This window comes from Syngnathus leptorhynchus, chromosome 1, assembly GCF_054491065.1.
Source record: "Syngnathus leptorhynchus isolate UIUO chromosome 1, UIUO_Slep, whole genome shotgun sequence".
NCBI classification, from domain to species: Eukaryota; Metazoa; Chordata; class Actinopteri; order Syngnathiformes; family Syngnathidae; genus Syngnathus; species Syngnathus leptorhynchus.
Window position 1 is genome coordinate 11,548,769 of NC_141195.1, and position 21,453 is coordinate 11,570,221.

At 45.4% G+C, this 21,453-nt stretch overlaps 1 protein-coding gene across 9 annotated transcripts in view; it reads right to left on the reverse strand.

Annotated features, from left to right (window-relative positions):
* Positions 1-587: 587 nt before the first annotated feature.
* rerea (arginine-glutamic acid dipeptide (RE) repeats a) overlaps positions 588-21,453 on the reverse strand; it is a 120,322-nt gene continuing 99,456 nt past the window's right edge. For 5 of the 9 annotated variants that reach the window (XM_085917299.1, XM_085917307.1, XM_085917324.1 and 2 more), the window contains 11 exons: positions 16,020-16,100; positions 7,846-8,008; positions 7,654-7,746; positions 7,086-7,285; positions 6,826-6,987; positions 6,637-6,750; positions 5,208-6,556; positions 3,731-4,749; positions 3,260-3,403; positions 2,900-3,068; positions 588-2,816 (listed from right to left, as the gene is read on the reverse strand). In XM_085917299.1, the coding sequence (XP_085773425.1) occupies positions 2,783-2,816; positions 2,900-3,068; positions 3,260-3,403; positions 3,731-4,749; positions 5,208-6,556; positions 6,637-6,750; positions 6,826-6,987; positions 7,086-7,285; positions 7,654-7,746; positions 7,846-8,008; positions 16,020-16,100 (3,528 nt within the window). In that variant the 3' untranslated portion in view covers positions 588-2,782. Of the gene's footprint in view, positions 2,817-2,899; positions 3,069-3,232; positions 3,434-3,730; positions 4,750-5,207; positions 6,557-6,636; positions 6,751-6,825; positions 6,988-7,085; positions 7,286-7,653; positions 7,747-7,845; positions 8,009-16,019; positions 16,101-21,453 lie in introns of all 9 variants that reach the window. The other 4 variants (XM_085917348.1, XM_085917354.1, XM_085917330.1 and 1 more) reach the window with 4 other exon arrangements.

Genomic DNA, 21,453 nt, shown 5'->3' on the forward strand with positions numbered 1-21,453 from the left:
TGTGTGTGTGTGTGTGTGTGTTTGAGTTGATGTATCCCTGCACGCCCGCCTGAGGGGTACACACAGCGTCATGAGAGGGATTTGACTTGACACGAGTCACAGTCGCTCCATCCCCGATGTGGAAGAGGAGGCGGGGAGATGAATTATTCAACCAGCCAGTGCTTGGCCCTGACGTTGTGTTGTCTAATCACGGGGAACTGAGGCGGCGGCGGTAACAGCAGGCAGCACCTCCTTACTGCGAGGACAGAACAGCCAGCCTCCATTTGCTTGAGGAAAGGCATTTCAAAGCAGGAGTACAGTCAAAGCCAAAAAAAAGGCAGCCATGACAGTGGGTAGCATTAGATTGCGGGTTCATCACCCCCGGCGTGATATCGAGAACGTTTCTTTCAGCTTAGCACGGCTTAGACGTTGTTATGCCACTGCGGCATAATATCCAGCTTGCAGATTTGCTACCTGCTGTCGAGAATCCTTTTCAAAAGCTCAGGCCTTGTGAAGGAAGGCAAAAACGAGACATTCTTGATCCGCATTCCAATAAGTTCCCCTCGGAGCAAAGAATTTAATATTCAGGTGTTAAATGGGATATAATCAGAAGAGACTCGGTGAAAGAATCGTAAAGAAACTTCAATTTGTTACGCTCCAAATAGTTTCATTGTGGAGTGGTGACTTAATTACCTAACTCTGTTCTGTGACCAAGCTTATGAATGAATTGAAATGTTGTCAATCTGTTCCAGCCCCTCCAACAAAACACCCCAAAAATGTTTTTTAATGAACAAAAATACAAAAAAAAAAAACATGTAAACATAATGAAATATAACACAGCAGTCATATAGTGGAACTATGCCACACGCATATAGTGGAACTATGCCACATGCACACACACACACACACAGTTATGGTGCCTTACAGGGCATGGCGCCTAGTGTTTGACTTTATGTCAACCCCATAATTTCTTTACAGTCATCAGAATGAGCTTTATTGACCAGGTTTGTACATGCCAAACAGGGAATTTGAAATTGGAGCATTAATGTGATTGGCAACCCCTCCTTGTCATCCATAGTCAGTCATAAGATCCAACTCATAGCAGAAAATATAGATATTGTTGTTACCATCACTAGTAAAATGTCACCAATTCAAATTTGAGTCATAAATTGTGGTGTAACTTAGAAGTTTATTTTAATTCCACAAATTTTTCAAAAAAATTACAAAATACTCAAATGGAGAGAACACAGGACTCACAATTTGTCTTATTCTTTCTACTTTTTGTTTACATTGTGTCATCCCATGGCGACTACTCATATATACAATAAGCTTCAAGATACCAGTATATATAGAAATCTCGGCAGTCAGAATGGACATTCTGCTGCTGCCGCTTTGAAACGAGAAGCTAAACCATTGACAACACTGGACACCAAAGGTTTGGAGACACAAAAACAGGGTGAGAAAGGCAAAGGACGCTTGGGAAAGGACGGGAGGATGAAGAGTCCGTCAGAAAGAGAATGTCAGAAGACTTTCCGCTTGCAAAACATAAAAATAGTGCTCCGAGGAACTATGACATGGTCATTTAAATGCGATTACAGTTTCATTTGGCAAAAAGAAAACCATAAAAAAATGAATAAGCCACAGTTTTGTTGAAATCCATGACAAGTCAAACAGTCTTTGTGTATCCAGTTGGAAAACTTGAAGCGCACAATAGTGTGAGACACACACACACACACACACACACACACACACACACACACACACACACACACACACACACACACACACACACACACACACACACACACACACACAATCTTACGCACTTACACAATCATACACACGCGTACGCTTCCTGATGGTCGCATGTTGGCAGAGCACAGTGAACATGACGGGAGAGGACGCCACCGTTAAAAGTCCTACGGGGCGGGGCTCCTGTGATGTATAAAATTCACCTAGCATAAAAAAAAAGAGACTTCTGGATCTGTCCAAATTGTTGAGAAAAAGGTATTTTTATATTAGTTGATGTATTGGGCTTAAATGACAATGGTGGGAGAGGATAAAAATACATGTCAGTGCAAATGTTCATTGTAGTTGTCATGGATGAATTGAAGCTTCAAGTGTTTCAAGTCTTAAGGTCAACATGCCGCGTTGACACATTCTGAAAAAGCTGGTGTGTGTGTGTGTGTGATGAGTGGGTGTGACAGGTTTTGGGTCGGGGCGGGGACCATCACATGGGCTACTTGGGACTAAATCTAACACGGCAATGTCAGACCAAGGTCACAATTCAAATGGCTCAAACTATAAGAAGAATAATGCCATGGTGCTCCCCTCTGAAACAAGGGATAATGCATCAACACAACTGCAGCGGCGGTTGAAACAACTGGTTTGTCCACACCTAGTAATAATAATAATTATTATAATCATCATATGTTTATATATACTATTTACAAATTCCAAAAAAAGGAAAAACAACCTCCATGCGGTAGCTCTTTTTAAAATGATTAAAAAAAAAACAACAACAGCAGCGTATTAAAATAAATGTTGAATTTAAGATAGCACTTGTTATTTTCCATAAGCGGCCACATTGTTTTTTGGATAAGCACAGTGTGTCTTCTTGTTCTAGCACCTACACAAAGATGTCAGGGAAGCTTGTCATGCAGGAGTCTTCAGAATGTTGTGTCACGTTTACTGGCTATATACCAAAGAAATGTCTTGGTGGGGGAGGATAAAAATATAAAGAATAGGATGCACTTGGCCTTTTTGCATTCTTCAACTTCCTGCCAGCTCCCTCATCAACACGTTACAACTGCTTGTCATTTTCTTTCTTCAGTCGGCTGAAGGACAAAAATAAAAGGCACGAGACGTGTGAGACAGAGTGATTGTGCAGAAAAGAATCTACCATTGCTGCTGGCCTGACCTGTAGTAGTCCTCCTGGCCGGGCAGCGGACCTCCATGCATGTGATGGTGGCCGTGGAGCCACTGCTGCTCCATGGCCAACCTCTGGAGCTCGGCCGACTGGGCGTGCATGGCCTGCAGCTGGTGGGCTGCCGACATGGGCGGGGGCAGGTCCCGCGGATATGGAGCTCCTGCGCGCAACAAACATTGCAACATCCCGACTGATGAATTGGCTACATGCGAACCTTAATTAAGGTTGCAAAATTGCAGGAAATGTTTTTTTTTTTTTTATGGAAGGTGCATTTGTTTGGTGTTGAATGAGTTGGGTGAGTGAGTTAGACTTCTTTAATTGTACCGTAATGAGGGGTGAAGAGTTGCCTACCGAAGACCGGGTGGCGCAGCATCTCGTGTTCGTGCGGCGGCTGTCCAAGGAGTGGGTTGGGGATGGCGCCGGGCGGGTAAGGGAAGCGAGCCAGGTGCGGTCCGGCTGCCAGGGGATCTACGGCCAGGGGGTGGGCCCCGGAACCTGGAGGACACACAAGACATTCACCACCACCTGCTGGGTGTCAGAGCCTTACGTTCAAAGTAACATGGGAATTCAACATACAAAGTCACAAATTGTTATTCATTGCCATTACTTTGTTTTGCCTCTTATTGTTACTGTACAGAAAAGCAGTGCAAAGTGGAGCTAAAACATTCTAGTGTGACAACAAAATATTTTCATCAGCTCAAAACATTGTCTTTATCCGTATTTATTTGGAGGGGAAAGCAACTAAAAAAATAAATGTTATTTATGATAATATACTTTGAGAATGGGGTGTAATGTTTGTGTATAAGCAGGACTTTATTTTACCTTGGTGAAGGGGGTCTTGCTGGTGCAGGTGCAGATGGGAGTGGATGTGCGAGTGCTGGTGGTGGTGCGGCGTGACGTTGAACATCTGGAGCCTGGCGATGGGGTCGTTGGCCACGGTGGCCATCCTCTCAGCGTGGAGTCTCTCCGCCGCCAGCCTCTCCGGGTAGCTCATGTCCGGCCGCAGCTGTAGGTTTTGGGCCAGCCGCTCACGCTCCAACGGGTTCAAGCCCGGGTGGAAAGAGGCGAAAGGGTGAGGGCCGGCCATGGGGGGCAACGTGATGGCCCCGTGCCGGGCAAAGTGCTCCATGGGGTTTGTGGAAGGGTGGAGCGTGTCCATTTCGGGAGGTTTGACCTCAAAACCGGGCTTCATCCTTTCCCGCAGCTCCCGCTCGCGCATCTCCCGCTCGCGCATCTCCCGCTCTCGCAACTCACGCTCCCGCATGGCCGGGTCGGCGTTGTAGAGGCCGGGCATGTGGTAGGCCAGCAGCGGGTCTGCGGGGTTGAGGGACACAAAGAAGGGGTGGTTTCGATTGGTGGGGGACATGACGTGAGGGCGGGCGTATTCGCTCAGGGTGCGCAGGGCAGGGGTGTCGGGCCCGATGTATGGAGGCACGGCTGCAATAGTGGTGGGGGGTCCGTCAAAGGGAGGACGCATGTGGGCGGGCCCGGCCATCTGCGGTTCGCCCATTCTACTCTCGTGGGCCGAAGAGGAGGCTTTCTGTGAGGCGAGAGCATCCGTGTTTAGAAAGCGTTCACAAGGAAATATCCCCAAAGTGAAACAAGCACGCCAACTCACCGCTGCTCGCTCGGCCTCCTTTTCTCGTTCTCGCTCTCTCTCTCGTTCCTTTTCCCTCTCTTTCTCTCTCTCCTTCTCTTCCCGCACTTTCTGCTCTGCTTCTCTCTTGGCCTTCTCCACAGCTTCCTCTCGTTTCTTGGCCAGTTTGGACGAGGCCAAAGGAGTGAAGTAGAAATCGGTCCTAGCGCACGAATTATAACCGCGGTCCAGATGCTTGTAGAACCTGTGTTCAAAAACAAAAGGAAATAAAATCAAGATTAGGACCAGCACAGAACTAGCCCACCTCAATCCCCGCTGGTCAATCCATAATGTTGTGTTTGTGTTATTTCGTTCGTCACGTTTTTACCGGTTGGCAGACCACCAAAATACAAATAAACAGCTTTACTTGCATTCTGAATCATTACGTCTCTTCGCATTCATTTGTCTGGCAGTTTCAGAAGCACTCAAGGACAACAAATACAAATTCCACCGGAATTTATCTCCCTGCGCCTCTTACATAATTTCCAGCCAGCAGCCAATTGCGACTCGAAATGACTGAGGTTGAAGAACAGTAAATTCTGAAGACTAACTGCTGTCACACACATTCCAAGTCATTGCCAAAGTAATATGAAAAAAATCGGAGCTTGTGCGATGCAACCATATCGTATAAAAATCTCCACTGGAGAGGAGAGGAAAGCATACCGTGCAGACTGGCTGGCATGGCTTGGCGTATTGACGACGGTGGGCTCGGGGGAAGGACTTCTCTGTGGGGGCGGGGGGCTCTCTGGCTCTTCCGTCTCATCCAGCGGCTCCTCTTTGATGTGAACGGGCGGGAGCCCCGTGCCCAAGCCGCCACAAGCGACGGACGCAGGGAGCGGCATGGAGATGGAGGAGGGCGGGACGGAGGAAGACACAGGTTGCAAGCCCGGCATAGAGTTTGATGAGGACGCGGAGGGGCCAGTTGGAGGTAGAACTGTGCTGTAAGGATGAGGGGAGAAGGGCAGCTGTGGCGGCCCGTTGGGGTGCGACGCCCCCACAGAGGGCGGCAGTGGAGGAGCTGAAGGAGGCTGGTGGCTGGATGATGGAGGGAGGCTTTGGGACTGGGTGAGAACCGGAGGCTGCGCTGGGGGAGGCTGAAGCTGCTGCCCCTGAGGCATGAGCTGAAGCGGAGGCGGGTGCGCCGACGGAGGGTGGTGTGTGGATAGCGAGCTGAGGGGCTTGAGGGCAGGAGGCGGAGGCAGGTTGGAAGGCATCTGTGGGAACGGAGGTGCCGACACATGCGGCGCGTGTTTGTGGGACTGTGGGGTGGGGATCTGGGAGATAGGTGTTGTCGGTGGGGGCTTGATGTGAGGCATTGACATTGGGGCAGGTGGAAGTGGCTGCTCCCGGGGAGGCTGTCCTCCGCTGTGAGAAGACGACTGAGAGGGCGGGGTGTGCGGCCTTGGCTGCGACTGGCCTGAGATGGGCGGGACCTGAGACTGACTGACAGGGAAGCCCTGGGCAGGCAGCGAGTGAGGGTGAGGCATGTGCGGGGGCCCGGGCTGCAGCGGATGCGGCATGGGGCCGTGATGCGAGCCGGGTAATGACGGCGGTGGCGCCGGGGGACCTGGAGGCGGGGCTTGAGTCAGCGGTGAATGCGGAGAGGGGAGTCTTTGAGGATGGAGGGAGGCTCCCGAATGGATGAGAGCCACGGGGCCCGCTTGAGGCGGCAGAGAGGCGGAGGCCGCCGTAGGGGGGACCTGTGGGGGCAGCGAAGGGGCCGAGGCTGCGGGAGGAGGCGGCGGTGGTGCAGGGGGAGCAGCTGATGAGGTGCTTGGCTGACACTGGATGACCGGAGGGTGCTGGCTCTGCAACAGTTGCTGTTGCTGGGCAGAAGAGTCCGAGTCACTCTCATTGTCGCGGGGACTGGGGATGCTTGGAGAAGAGCTACGGTTGTCCTGGTCAATGTCCTTGGGATCGCTGCTGAGCTCCTCATTGATACTGCGTCCATCGGAGCTCTCGCCCTCACCTTCTCCCTCACACTCTGAGGGGGAGTCTGGTCGACTCAGCTCCTGAAGAGGAGGAAATAAAGAATCATGAGCCCCAGAGGTTCATGCACATACGGATGAGACAAACAACTCGCGCAACTCACTTGTGTTTTGGACTTTTTGGCACAGGCCCGCTCGGGTTCCTCTGTGTCCGAAGCTCCCTTCTCTCTCTGCCGTTTGGCACTCTTCATGGGTGAGGGAGCCTCTTCTTTAATCTTCTGTTGGGGCCACAGATGGACAGGCATGATTAAATCTTCAAGAAACAAGTTGAAGGCTGTCCACTCTGAATTTACCTTGCAGGGCTTCTTCATGGTGTCCGTCTTGCTGTCGGTGCTGTCAGTACTTGCAGCACTGGGCGAAGTACGTCCGCTTGAGCGCAGATCCTCATTGATAGGCGAGGCTCGGCCATCGGGACTGGCTGTTTGCTTCTTACGACCACTACGTAGCGTTGACATCTATTGACAACAAGCGGATCATATGAACCTCGTGTCGGAGAGCTAAGATGAATAACACTTTCAGACAAAGCATATTAAGTTGGCTGAAGATGACGCACCGAGCCTCGGTTCCGTCTGGTCCTCATGCTATGCTTGCCGCTGAGCCCATCCTCTTCCTCTTTGACAGGTTTGAACATAAATGGCGGTGGGTCCACAGGCTTCTCGATGGGAGGCAGCTCTCCGTACTTCTTGAAGTGAATGCGGCAGTCTGTGCACAGCAAGATGTTCTCTCTTCCTCCGTGGTGCCAGTCCTTGGAAGCTGAAGGAGTGGGAGAAAAAAAAATAGTAGCGTGAAGCATAAACAAGACAAAGACGTGACAAATTGTCAGTAATGACAATACTAATGAGATCTGTAAAGCTGCGGAGATCGACTTAGTGGCAACCCTCGCTGTGGCAGCGTTAATCTGCGTGCGATCAAATGGGAGCCAGCTGCGAGTCGAGAGGCGATGGATAATGAGGTGGTGAGCGATTGAGCTTTGGCCTCGTGTCTGATTTGATCAAATTAGTCTCAACATCATCTGATGCCCATCTGTCTTACAGCGCGGCGGTAAGCGGTGCGATGCCGACCGACGCCTTCCCGGCAAGTACCAAGTCAAGGTACTTGAATGAATGGCGGCGGTGGCTTACTTGTTGTGAAGCAGTGGCGGCAAGCGTAGCCCTTCAGCTCCTGTTCACTGTCCTCGCTGTCAAAGTCATCTTCACTGGCTGAACTGAGGTCCACTGGAAGACGAGAGGATAGCACACGTTGTATACCTTCAACTTCGCATATGAGGTCAGTAGCCACACACACCCGTGTGCGTGCCTGTCTAAAATACGTACAAAATTCACTAGACGGTGGACGGGAAGGCGTATTGACAGGAGTCGATGCCGTTCGTGTCTTGATGCGCCGAAAAACGGGTTGGCGGCGATGTCTGCGATGGGCTCGACAGCTGGCCGCCTCTGGGGTCTTCTTCCAATAGTAGTAGAAGGTAATCAGCTCACCCTGAAATAAAATACAAGTAGCGTCAAGATGGCGAACAAAACAAAACAAACAACACTTATGTATGAAGAATACAGAATTGTCAATGTGAGGAACCGCAGCAGTTCAGTCCATGCCAGGATTTGTAGCTGGCTTGGGGCATGTTTGTGCCGTAGCCCTGTCTGTCCACGGATTAGCCGAGAAGGCTGAGTGAATGCGAGCATATTAGGATCAGTGCGCTGCTGGCTGCCTGGGTGGCAGCACTTTGAATGGGAACAAAAGAACATGTCAGGCAGTGCTTTGGAGCTACAAATAGGGAGTGAAATGGCTGCTCGCCCCTTCACTGGAAAAGTCAATTGAACTTTAATCAAACATTCGGCCGGGCCATCTAGCAAGCAAATAAATCTAGGTTGCAGAAAGGTCCGTCAGGAACTCAATACCCAAATGAAACATTAACACTTGCAATCATGGATAATAAAGCACCGCCTGTACATATTAACTGCAGATCGTAAAACAAGCATGTTGCCTGTGCGTCTCGAGCTTTTTTCCCACTTGACTCAAGACGCCCCCTCTCACAATTACAAATTCATGGAGCTGTTGTTTGGTTGCAGGCTGAATTGCTGAAATGCAGGCCATCTAAAATAATGACAACGTTCCAAAGGTTTAATGCCGAATGAGGAAACTTAAGATTTGCAAATGCAATGATTCTTGGGAGCATCAATAGCTTATCTCTCTTAGTATAGCATATTTTATCTATTAAAAACAGGCAGCCAGAAAACGTTTATTATAAGAATGAAGAAAAAGAATCCTATTTTGTGAAATGTGAAAGTAGTGAAATGTACCACTACTACTACTGAGAGCAAGTTGATGTCTTGTTTACTGTGAGAATGCATGGGGGGGGATTGGTCAGTGGTTGCTCATTAAATGCCGTTCCATGTTATGAGTAGCAGACGCGAGAGAGTGAATTCATGCTTTCTCAACGGCTGCTTTGATTGGCAGATAATGATTCCTCGCTTATTGGACTTAGGCTAGTTTAATAAGATCTCCCCTCACGGCGGCCAAATTTATACTTAACAACGCCAAGAGGACTTTCTCTTCTCAGACACGTTGCAAACACTTGCTGCTGCTCTGTTGACAAGAAAGTAGAGGCTCTAAAGTTCTCCTAGCTCAATGCTACTTTTTGCAAGCTGGATCTGGCGTAGATGAATGGATGGAAATGGAAAGACAAGGCTGCTTGAAATGAATTGGTAAAAGGACGTTGAGCTGTATGACAAAACCTTCTTGTCTATTTATCCCTCCCCTTTGACCAGAAGTGCATTTGTGCATGTGGTAACCAAGTACCAACAAGTTAGCAGTGATTTTCTAGGCTAGCATGGCCAGCTGCATGGGGCAGACAGGGCTCAGGTGCCAAGTGAGGGAAGGAAGGCAGGCGTCCTGATGTGACATCTAATTGAAATGTGCAGATCAAAAGTGTCGAGCGGCGGTGTGCGCACGCACCATAACGACTCTTCTCAGCGGTGCCTTTCTGCCTCCTTGCTGGAGGCCGACAGCTACACGGCTTTAACAACAGCTTGGCAAACAAAGGGGCAGGGTCACGCTGCCTCTCCATCATTCACACCGTGTCAAGTACTATTGCACTGGGCATGAACTATGAATTGACAGCTGCCCAGATTGAAAGGCTACTGGATACTAAATGTGTGTATGCTAAAGTAGTGTAACAGACATCTTTTTCAGGCCACAAAAACATCACATTGGTATATGGGTAAGCGGAAAGAATAGCAATCCAGAGTGGCCTTGGCTTGCTGGGCTATAATTCCCCACGCCCGTCCACTAAATAAGACCAGCACGGTACAGAGTGTGCTGCCACTCGGCAGAACATGAAATAGTGACAACATAAGCTCGGCATTATGAGGCCTTTTACAGCGCTTCCCATCTGCAGGAGCTTTCTGGTCGGTGGATTATCCTACATAGAAAGGGCTTACTCGTCTAACACGACACTCAGCGCTTCCATTCCATTCGTTTATTGCCACTTAAAATGGTTGCCTTCAAATAAACAGATGTGTGACATATTCAAGGAGTACGGGATTCAAGTGTGCCAATGTTTCCACTCTGTAAAGGCAGGGCTGAGAAACTGAGCAAGGGCTTGGATTGCAAATGGAATAGGAGTGATGGGGATGACTCACACAAAAAGTATTTAAAGAAGCATTTGCATCAAGCGGTGAATCACACCATGTACGCTGACGTAAAAAAAACCTCGTTTTTGACCACTAGACTTGATGAGGTTCCATTCATCTATAGGCTGATTGCCAGTCGCGAGGCCAAGTGGGACTGCTCGAAGGTTCCGAGCGCACGGGCACGGCTGAAGGCCCCGGCTAAATTCGTACATTTACACTCTCGTCGCTGCTTGGGCTAAGGCCTGAACAGATGGTTTCTGTTTTTCCTGGCAGATTTGTGACAGAGCCACAAAAGGCCCCTGCTTTGACAGGAAGCCAAACGGTTAAGGCCGTTACTGGCAGGAGCACGGGAAGAAAGAGCAAACAGAGAAGCGCACGGGGAGGGGGAGGGCCGACTGTGCGGGAGAGGCGAGAAGGAGGAGGAGTAAAAAGCCAGCAGTGGATAACAATGGACAATCAAGCACACAATCCGACCACAACCTTTTCCAAAACGCCGCACGGAAAATAAAAAATCTTCGCAATAAATGTCGGGATCTGAGAGCGCAGACAAAACGCCTTCACCACTATTTGTGGGTTACGGTGACCAATGGCGAGCTGTGTAAACATCATTAGTGCAGGCAAAATTGGCACTCTTCCTGCTTTACTGACGTGGCACCAAGCACTACAGTTTACTTTGTTTCACCAAGGTGAGAGTCCAAGAAATATTTCCGGGTGTGGTAATAGTTATAGCAGCTAGGTAAACGTAATGCTATAAAGCATAACACAATATATTGACCTCCAACAAAAAATAATAATTTGAAGCAATTTACCTTTGGCAGGGCCAAAAATACATAGTTCTGTTAATAAACCCATGAACCACCGCCACCACAGCTTATTTGTTTCTGCAGAACCTACGCTCAGACATCAGCTGAAATCTTTGGTGCTTTTTCTATATAGCTCTAAGTCTTAGAGTCTAAGATGCCACTAGATGCCATCAAAGCATGGCTCATAAGAAAGTAGTCATTGGTGTGTAATAAAGTAAGTGATACATCATGTTTCCAAAAGTAAACAATCTATTTAACATTTATTTTGAAGGTGAATGTTGAAGATGGGTTTAAATTTACACTACAGTATAAGTATATTTTCACTCTAAAATACTATAACAGGGCAATAAATACATTTTTGGGTGCGCGTCAATTATATAGATCACGGAGGTTTTGCTGTACTCCACTTTTAAACCTGCATTTGGTACGAAAAGGGAAGATTGTTAAAATGAGGTACAACAACATTTGTGTGCTTTTTGCCATTTCAGAGAACAGAACTTTGAAATATTGTGTACCACAAACAACTACCGTATTTTCTGGACTATAAGGCGCACCTAAAAACCTAAACATTTCTCAAAAGCCGACAGTGCGCCTTATAGTCCGGTGCGCCTTATATATGGGCCAAATTCCTATATTTAAACTGGCCTGAAGCATTGTGTCATGAAATCAATCATAAGTGGCCCGCTGAAGACTATGAATCATGAATCAAAAAGATTATGGATCGTTATTTCGTGAATATAAAGTAATTTGTTGCGTCTGAAGTTGAAATGAAAAATATAAAATCGAGAATAATTTGATTTGGATTAAAAATCTGACATGATGCATTAATGGTGGGCCTTATAGTCCGGTGCGCCTTATATAAGGATGACGTTTTTAAATGGGCCATTCATTGAAGGTGTGCCTTCTCACACGCACGCACGCACGCACGCACGCGCACACGCACACACACACGCACACGCGCACACGCACACACACATATATGTGTGCTTTCTTGTCCAATTAATTGTGGTCGTACCGGGCTATGCCTTACTGCTTCTCTTAACTGAAACCCAATTGATTAATTTGCAGGGCTGTGACGTTATAAGAGCCAATACGTACTATAGAAAAGCGTGTATGTAGAATGTCCATCAAGAAGTACCAACAGGTGTTTAGGCACTGTATAACTACTGTTCCTTCTGGTTGTAGCTCAAATTCTCATAGTTGGCGTCCCAAAAACATGCTTGGTAGGCCAATTGAGCACTCCTAAACTGTCCCTAGGTGTGAGTGAGTGCGAGTGGTTGTTGGTCTCTGTGTGCCCCTGCAATTGGCTGGCAACCGATTCAGGGTGTCCTCCGCCTCCTGCCTGATGACTGCCGGCGGCCCCCGTGGGGACAAAGCGGTATAGAAAATGGATGGATGGTATCATGATTCAAAAGTCCCTGCAGCACACTCGTACAAATAATTTAACTATTAACTAAAATACTGTAGCCACGTTTTGCACTCGAGTTCAAGCCTCGTAGTTTTCAGAGGGTATCAAGTGTATAGCAAAAGACCTTGGTTGGCAGAGCAGCGTGCATGTGAAAGGCGGTTAAATAGACAAGCCTTCCCTGCTGTGCGGAGCTTTTCAGCGGGAGAATGACTGAATAAGCTCTGCTTTCATAGGTCAGGGATGCACAAGCTGAAGAATCAGCACTCGTGTTTTTCCTGCAGTAAGCGCTTTTCCCAATGAAAGCAGATTGGATGACAACAAGAGTCTTTTTTTTTTATTTTGCTGCAGGCTCGAGCCTGTTGTGCTGATAAGCCTGTTCCCCAAAAACACAACATGAAGGCGAGCAAAGAACACAATTATAAAGGGAACTATAGCTGTCTTTCAGACAGAAAAAGGGGCTTTTGCCTAACCCCTGCCTGCCTTTGCCTCTTGTCAGTTAATAGAACATCAATACGATCACAGGCGAAAGCTACCACCCCACAGCCATTCCACTGCCCGGATGAGTCAGATCATTTGCACGACACGGATGCCGTTCTGTGCCACTTGTGACAGCTGCCGCTAACTGGCCCGGGCGTCTGTCGTTTGTAGCTGCTTTAATTAGGGTTTCAACCCAAGTATTTATAAATCAAGCTCATGCCCAAGGTTCTGGCTGCTGATCTAAGGACTTGACAATTAATTTCATTTGACATTTGAACAGATTGGACGAGGGCAAACATCTGCTTTGAGGTTGAGTCGAGAACAGTTTTTTCCTGTTGGACATTTTGTTAATGACACGACCCCGAGGGCTGCAGTGCTCTCTTTTCTTTTGAAGAAATAGCGAATCCACACTTTCTGGCCTACCTGAGCACCAAAAAGGTGACGCTTAGAAATTTATTTTTCAATGGTTCACTGTTTAGGCCACAAGGGCTCGACGATTGCAACAAGAATAATGAAAGAAATGCAAAAGTGACAATTTGGACTTACTATAATAATCTCAAGTAATGTATTGTTGTGTTGAAGCTATGCAAGTCACAATATTTAATTGACAACCACCTGTCTGAACTCGGGTATCGGTACCTAATTCTCCACATACAGTATATGATCCATCTCCCCATTGACCATATTAGAAGAAGAGAATTGTTGAATTTAATAGTTTAGATATTTGTTTATGTATCGTAACATGCATACTAAACATGAAATGCTGACATGGTAACATTTAGTCTTTGGTGAGAATGATTCGACATCTGAATGTTTCTATTTGAATTTGTCCACCGAGCTGAACAGCGAACGGAACTTAAATTCATCGATACTGCTGATGTTCCCCTATTCCTGTCATTTTTATCTCCAAAAAAGGGGGAGGGCAAAAAAAACCCCAAAACCCTCGAATGACACTTATTTTCATCTGCTGTTTCTGCATGTTGACTTAAACTTATCTAAACACTGGGAGCAGCGAGCATGTTCCCTCTGACGTCCACTCCGGACTGAAGGAAATGGTGGCAGCAAGGCCGGTCAGACAACACACCCACTTCCCCCTCTGGGCTTTTTTGTGATTTTATATGAAGCATTCCTGAGTGTTAGTCAGGCCTGGTGTGTTTACACAGCGCCGGTGCTCTGCCCTCAGCCCAGACTGTTTGAGCCACACTAAACATTCTGCGCCGGCTTGGCTAATAGTGTCTAACAGTAGGAACAGACAGAGTAGCGGACCCCTAAAATCTCCGAGGGTCTTTTTGCTCTGCACTAAAGCTCAATCTTGTCTAAAGTAAAACAGCATGATGCAATGTTTTTGTTTTTTCTCGCAGTAACACAAATGTATGTGTCTAAATAGTGGCATAATCCAGAATTACTGTTGGGCTCGTGTTTTAGAGGTAGAAGGAAATAAGAGCTCTCCTACGGGTATTAAATGGCACTCGCTTTGATCAGCACAAGTTCAGTCATAAGCAGTTTGCCTCTGTGTGCGACAATTCAGGCTGCTCAAAGTCGACCGTGAGCTAACGCCCAGCATTCTAAGCTTTCACTGCCCGCTGTTACACTACACTGCTCTGTCATTTTCTCCTTTTTTTTCTTCTTTTTTTTTTTTTTTTTTTTAAAATGCGTTTAAAGGGCAGTTTATTTTCCATTTGCACGGGGAAAATTAATCTTCCCCTGCCGTGTGGCGGTGGCAGACCTCGAACCTGGAGGAGGTCTATTACTACTCCTGCCAGGATGACTCCCCTCCAGGTTGAATTGCACTAAAACCTTCTTTATAGCCAATCAACTGGACCAAGCATGTATTTTAGAAATAATTGAACAAGGTTTCGGTGACAAACTGTATTCATTCAAGAAATCCAAACTGGGCTTTGATCACGAAAAAATGTGGTGTTAAAGCAAAAATGTAAAACAGTCAATTCCTATAAATACGTTACACATATACATTTTCTTTGAATGATCTGGCCCATCTTACTGTTTTGAAAATAAACTGTGGTTCGAGAGCAAACAAATTTGCCAACCCTAGAAGATCCCACTGAACAGTTTTTGGGGCAAAGATACAACATAAAAGTTCATAACATAGGTATGAGACTAAGAGATGGCATTGTCAGTTCCCAGTTGAGAAGAAAATGAACAGTGGAAGAATGCCACACACTTATGATTTTGTTCCTCACAGGAACAACAAAGTTTGCCAGACTAGGAGTCTAAAGTTATGAAAAGTAATAATCGCCTCCAACCCCAAGTCAAAAGACTAGAAGCTTGGAGCAACATGAGCATTCACATATCATTTAGTAAACAAAATCAAGTACTTTAAAGAATAAACCTAAAAGGACGACGTTTGCGCAGGAGAGGCCATGTTTTGTTTTGTTCGTAGTCACACTTATACATGTGTTAATTGTGCTCTGTTTTAGATTTGACCCAGTTGTGCCATTACACTGGTGACACAGTCAGTCTGGGATGATTAACACACTGTAGGTTGAGTGCACACAATTGCGCATATCCCCAGCCAGTGGACAGCAAGAAAACTACTTTTTGGATTTGTTGCCTTCAAATAGCTTTTTTATAACAATGAACTTTAAGTCCTTAATTCTGGTGAGTCTAATTGGTTATTTAACAAGCTATGGTTACAAGCCACAAATGTCACTTCATATATTACGACAAGCATTATTGCATAAAAATACTTTAAAAAAAAAACAAAAACTGATCATTCAAGAGGAAGTTAAAAAAAAAAAGAGTACTCGCTTGTGCAGCCATCTGAATTCAATGGAACTTGGAACTACCTGCTTTTAAAGTACCAGTCAGAGGTCTGCACTGAGAAAACTCCCCCAATATAATGTGATTAGATTCCTGATTTAACCCATTAAAGCTTTTCACTTACAGGTGGTACATGTTTGCTTTTTAGCCATGACAAATGCAATAAATGGAGTGACGCATACCACAGCTGCATAACTTGCTAAAGCAGATTAATTTCATTTCAATTTTTAATCTTTTCATGGGGGTGGCGGGTGTATCACATTTTCTACCGTGTCCTTATAAGATTTTTTAAATTTATGGTGGGGGCAGTGTTACTTGTTCAGTCATCCAGGTAGTAACATAAAACTTGGAAAAAGTAAATTGAAAAAGGTGAAGAAAATAAGTAACTGTACCGTTTCTTTGTTAGGCAGGAGCTCCTTCCGGATTCTGAAGAAGTTTTTACCGAACTGTCTCAAGCCTTTAATGAAGCGTTTCTGCAAATTTTACAAACAAGACCACTGTTAGTATTTATGATTCAACAACACTGCAAGATGAATTATTTCATTTCACTCAAAATGTGGCCCAACAACCAGCATGTAAATAGAAAGCTTGCAGAAGCTATTTAAATTGTGGTGCCCGAAAACATAGTCGAGCCAGAATAACAATCAGGAAATGACAAGTAGGGCAAAAGAGATTATGTGCGGGGCAGATGTAAAACAACAGACACACGGGGAGGACATGTTGATCACAAAAATGAAGTTCAAAGACTACACCAAAACTTCCTCCCCAAAATAAACCTGACACACGGCCAGTTTTTCTCTCCCCCCCCCCGACTTTTTTTTTTTTTTTTTTAAGATATTTGAGATAGACAAACAAACATTGACGAAATTGACAGATGACAGAAGGTGACACTTAAGCTGTTTTGGCAAGGTCTGCAAAGCGACCGTCAGCTCAATAAGAAATGTTTAAAAAAAAAAAAAAAACCTGCCCAAATACATCTCTTCTCCTTTAAGAGGCACAAACTGCAAGCCATAAAAAGCAGAGGCTGAAAACATTCATAACCAGTGAAGCAGACAAGCACCAGATTTACTTTCTTGTTCCAGAGGCGAGCTCCCCGTTTCCACCAAGTAACTCCAGCTAAAAGCAGGCAAAAGTCCGGACGGACAAGTGCAAACCTCTAAATCCAGCTGAGGGAAAAGAAAGAATCAAGGGGTAAATCCACAATTTCCGATGGTATAGCGCTATTTTCCTCTCTTGTTTTTTTTGTTTTACAAGCAAGAAATAGCTTGTCACACTCGCTCTTCCACTACAAAGGGGAAGGCTTTACATGTGATCTTTCTGCAAGAGAGCCTCTGGTTTGCAGCAGGGGGGAAAACCTGGAGTGGAACTCCGTACTGCCAATCTGTTTCGGTCGGGAAAAGCCATCATTCCAAGATGTTCATACTTCACACCGTGTCTTGCACACCGCACACAAATGCCCAGGCCATTAGATATAGTGTCATTTTACATGATGTTGATGCACATATAGACATATACACAGGAAGGCAACAATCCCGAGCCGGACGATATGCGACGTGTGGAGGGCACAGGTCTCGGACATGGAAGGAGGAGACAAGCAAGAGGGAAAACCTGACACAGAATTTTCCAAAGTCTTAGCAGTTCATTTTCCATGAAGCGTACTGTACGTTATGTAACCAACAAACTGTTTACCGGATGGCGCGGGGAACAAAAGCCATGTTTACGAGACATTCTCTTTTATGAAAGAATGTCATCATTGATAAAAAGGCAAAAAAATAGAGAAATGTCGAAGTTGAATGTGTTCATTTTAGTTTAGGCAAAAAAGCAAGGGATCTGTAGGTGTGGCAAGAAAGGAACCCCCCCCCCCCCAAAAAAAACGTTGCAGGACTGAGGTGGAGGTACAATTTGTACAATTTGCACTCAACACACTGAAAGTGCAGTAGAAGGTTAACCAGCAGATGGCGCCATCTACAACTGACGTGCTCAGGCCAGGCTTTATTGCCTCCAACCACACCCGGAGGGCTGACACACACAACACAAAAGTACAAGCAACTCATGCTGACATTTGGCCATTGAGTATGACAAATAAAGGGAAAGGAATATAGACCATTTGTCTACGAAAATTTTAAGGATTATAAACATGCAATGGCAAAATATTAAACCAGAAATATTGACTAAGGAATAGAGAATTCCCTGCCATTCAAATATCCTATTGAAAAGAATTCCTTGATATTTGAATAGCCTACTAGGAATGAGGTTTGATGTATTTCCATGTAATGCCTCCTATAGCCTTGAGGTTCAATTTAGTTTCAATGTCTGTCCTAATTATGTCACCTTAATTATGTTCCCAAATATATAATTTACACAATCTGTCATGGGCTTCCCCCTGCTCCTCTTCACTTCACTTCAGTTTTATTTCTCTTACTGGCTCCCTCCTCCCTCTCTACATGTCGGCTCCAGTTTAAGACTCCATTTCAGCTCACTGCTCTCCAGCCCAGCTAATAAATCATCCACCAATCTGCTCCCTGAATCACTCTGCCCCTGCTCCTATTGCTCCAGTCCTCCGTTGCTGGGCAACACAGTACCGGAGGAGGGGTTTGCTGGAGACGGAGAGGGAGGGGGGTTAAGGCTGGGAGTACTACCAAATGGCCAGCCGCTGTGAAGAAACAGGTCCAGAGAGCTGCCGCTTTTGGCCCGCCCCAAGTTTCCCCTCTCCATTGTGAGGTGGAGAGGAAACAGAAAAAAACTCAATAAGTCTTTGTTGCATGTGCGCACTTCCTGGTTTTTAGTTCCTTACTGGAAGTTGTAAAACTGGTTTGGATAACGTGTACATAATCATCACTAAACTGTATCAAGATTGGATTACATTATGACTGCTATTTTGTGAGAACACTATTGTAAGTCCGACCTGGCCCAACAAAACCCCTTTCATGCATTATGGATCCATTCATTATAGCTGACTTGTTAAACGCCAAGCTTGCTGAGCTGGAAGTGTACAAACCTAGGGAGCCAGGGGGCGATGGTGCACGGCCACCCAAAGCCAAGAAGCACCGCTATTCTTAATATGATTGGCTCTTTTATGATAAGAAGTCCCAACATGACCACAATTTTACCCTTTCGTCAAATAAATTTGGTTAAGATATTTCATATGTAGTTTTCAGAGTTTGTCTCCTTTGTATGGCTCAGATTGTGCATAAGTGGTGGCATGATACCAAAATATTGACTTCAATACTACACCGATGCCTGGAGTGAAACGATACCATGACAAAAATTCAAAACATCAGTACGAAAGGGACTACTAGCTCACAGCCAAAGTTATTTCTGCCCCCTAAAAATCACGAGAGGGTACTGGTACCTATACCGTACGTATATGTACACATAGAGCTCCCTCTGTAGACCACACAAAAAAAAATCACCTCATTTAAAGTCTGCCTCCCACCTCAGCAATGTTGGCAGCCAGCACAGGGCATCCATCAGCTGAAGACACAGGCGGAGATAAGCCGTGGCACAATGCGGCTGGCTGAGGAATATAGACCTACAGCCCCACCGCAGTCATAGATCTCTGACACAGCCACAGACTGCTGCAACTGCTGTTTTGTTTAAATGGCAGCGCCTGTTGTTGGCATTATTGGCAAGTGAGCTTTCATTGTATTCGGCTTACAACAGCAACATTTTGGTGTGATGGCAAAACAAAGGAAATGTTTCAAAACATTAACCACTCCCACTCACTCCCAAAGACATATACGTGTTTTCAGACGCAGCACGTTCAAATGCTTGTATTTTTTCAAGACTTAAAAGGGTCTGACAATGGTGGGTACTGAATGATTTTTCATTATGGCAAAATGTTCATTCCAGCAACAATGCAGGTTGTTTTCTTGGACATGCAATATGCATGACGATGTCAAGGAGCCTTATTCTAGGACATACAAGCAATTGTTATTTTTTTTTAATTTTCAAGTACTTCTCTAATAAGCCTGAACAATTCATTGATTCCATGAGTTCCATTTGATAAAACACAATTTGCTACCAATTACATAGGCTACAATTTGACTGGTTTGCTGAGTCGCAATGCCTTCTGGCGAGTTTTTAAATTAGAAAGATGTTATGTCACAAGAGGGTTAAAATAGTTTTGGAATTGAGTTCATTGATTTTGTTTGATTGATTAATTGACAACTAATTAATACAAATTGATTAATCTATTGAATATTTTGTCAATTAATTGGACAAATGTCTTTCATTGTATTTTCAATACCTCAATTCAAAAATAGGACAATAGTACAGAATGTTTTTTTAATTTTTGATTTAGTTCATGTTTAATGTTGATCACTGTTTTCTAAAGTACGGGAAAAATCAAATGTTTTGATTCAAGACAAAGATAATCAGTCTGCTTTCATGGCGAATGACAGCAATCAGAGAATACTTACTGTCAAATTGAAATTCTTAGATTTGGACCATTTTAAATCGAAATAGGTCTCTAAACCATTAATGGATTATCAAAATCCAATGTGGTTTATTAAATAATCAATTACTTTTTCATTAACTGATTAATCATAGCACTTTTAGTTTAATTGAATTTCAGAGCTTTTTTTATGTTTATTTCTTCCAAAAATACAAGCACTTTAGTGCTGAAAGCAAATGTTGCATTTGCGTTGATGGAGCCACCTATCTAATTATCCTAAAGGTTCAAGCCACAGCATCTTTTGAACACGCCCATGTCCTGTTTCGATGTCTGGAAGAGATAAAGGCATCCCAAGCCCTGTTAAGCTTTTGATGCCTTAATCTACTGGGAATACAGTGTGAAAATGGCTGGCGGTAGCCCACCAATTGTCCACGGTGTCTGATAATGTCATTTTTAGTTAGAATACTGGTAGAAAATCAATCTATCCAAGTCTACTCGTGATGACATATACTCTGTGCAGGAATGACGGTCAGATATGTGGAGGTCCAGGATTATGTGTCAGCAGCTGCTGCTTGAGAGAAGTGTGAGGGCAAGGGAAGTCAAAGTGGAGGAGGGGAGGGAGGCTGACAAGTGACCTTGGAGACAGGCCACTGCTATCATTCCAGCGGCACCCGCTGTCACTAGTATTCACATCTCTCATAAGTACAGAGGAGGGGGGTGGGGAGGAAGAGCAGGGAAGGATAACCAAGCTAAACCTGGAGGAGAAGCCGTGTAAAAGAAAGGCATGGCCGGTGATAAATAAATGAAGAGACGCTGAGGTTGTTTCTGTGGAATGAACCAACATTGACGCGTGTCCCTCGGGGTCACGAGGCTGAAAAGGCACAACTGGTGAGCAGATCGCTCGGACCTACCGGAGATCCAACTGCCCCCAAGTTGTTGTATAAATGGCCTGTCTCCATACGACACGCAGATACAACAAGCGCAGGCGATGAGCACCCGATGGAGTGTCAACATTCCTGCGTGTTTCCGTCGCAGTTTATCCTGGTGCCTGTCTGCAAGTGTGAAAGCGTAACAAGAACTCCTAACTGGGCCAACAAAAGGATGGCTGACTGAAATACCTGCTGTCAGCTTGGCTTTTTAAAAATGTGCCCATCGTGCTCAATTAGGCACAAAAGAATACTGCTTCGCTCGCACTGCATCTGAGCCGCCAGACACGAAACTAAAGAAAAGGAGGCCACGCTAAAAAAAAAAAAAAAAAAAAAGAAGAAAATGAGAAGAGAAGAGGGACAAGACCCCACAGAAGCAATGCAGTGAATGTTCTTCACTAAAAGAACAAAGAAGGGGTGACTATTTAGTTGCGGCATGTTGTCCCTTTGCCTCCTATTCGCCATTTTCTGATTCCATTCCTTGAACAGCTGTGTCGAAAAGCA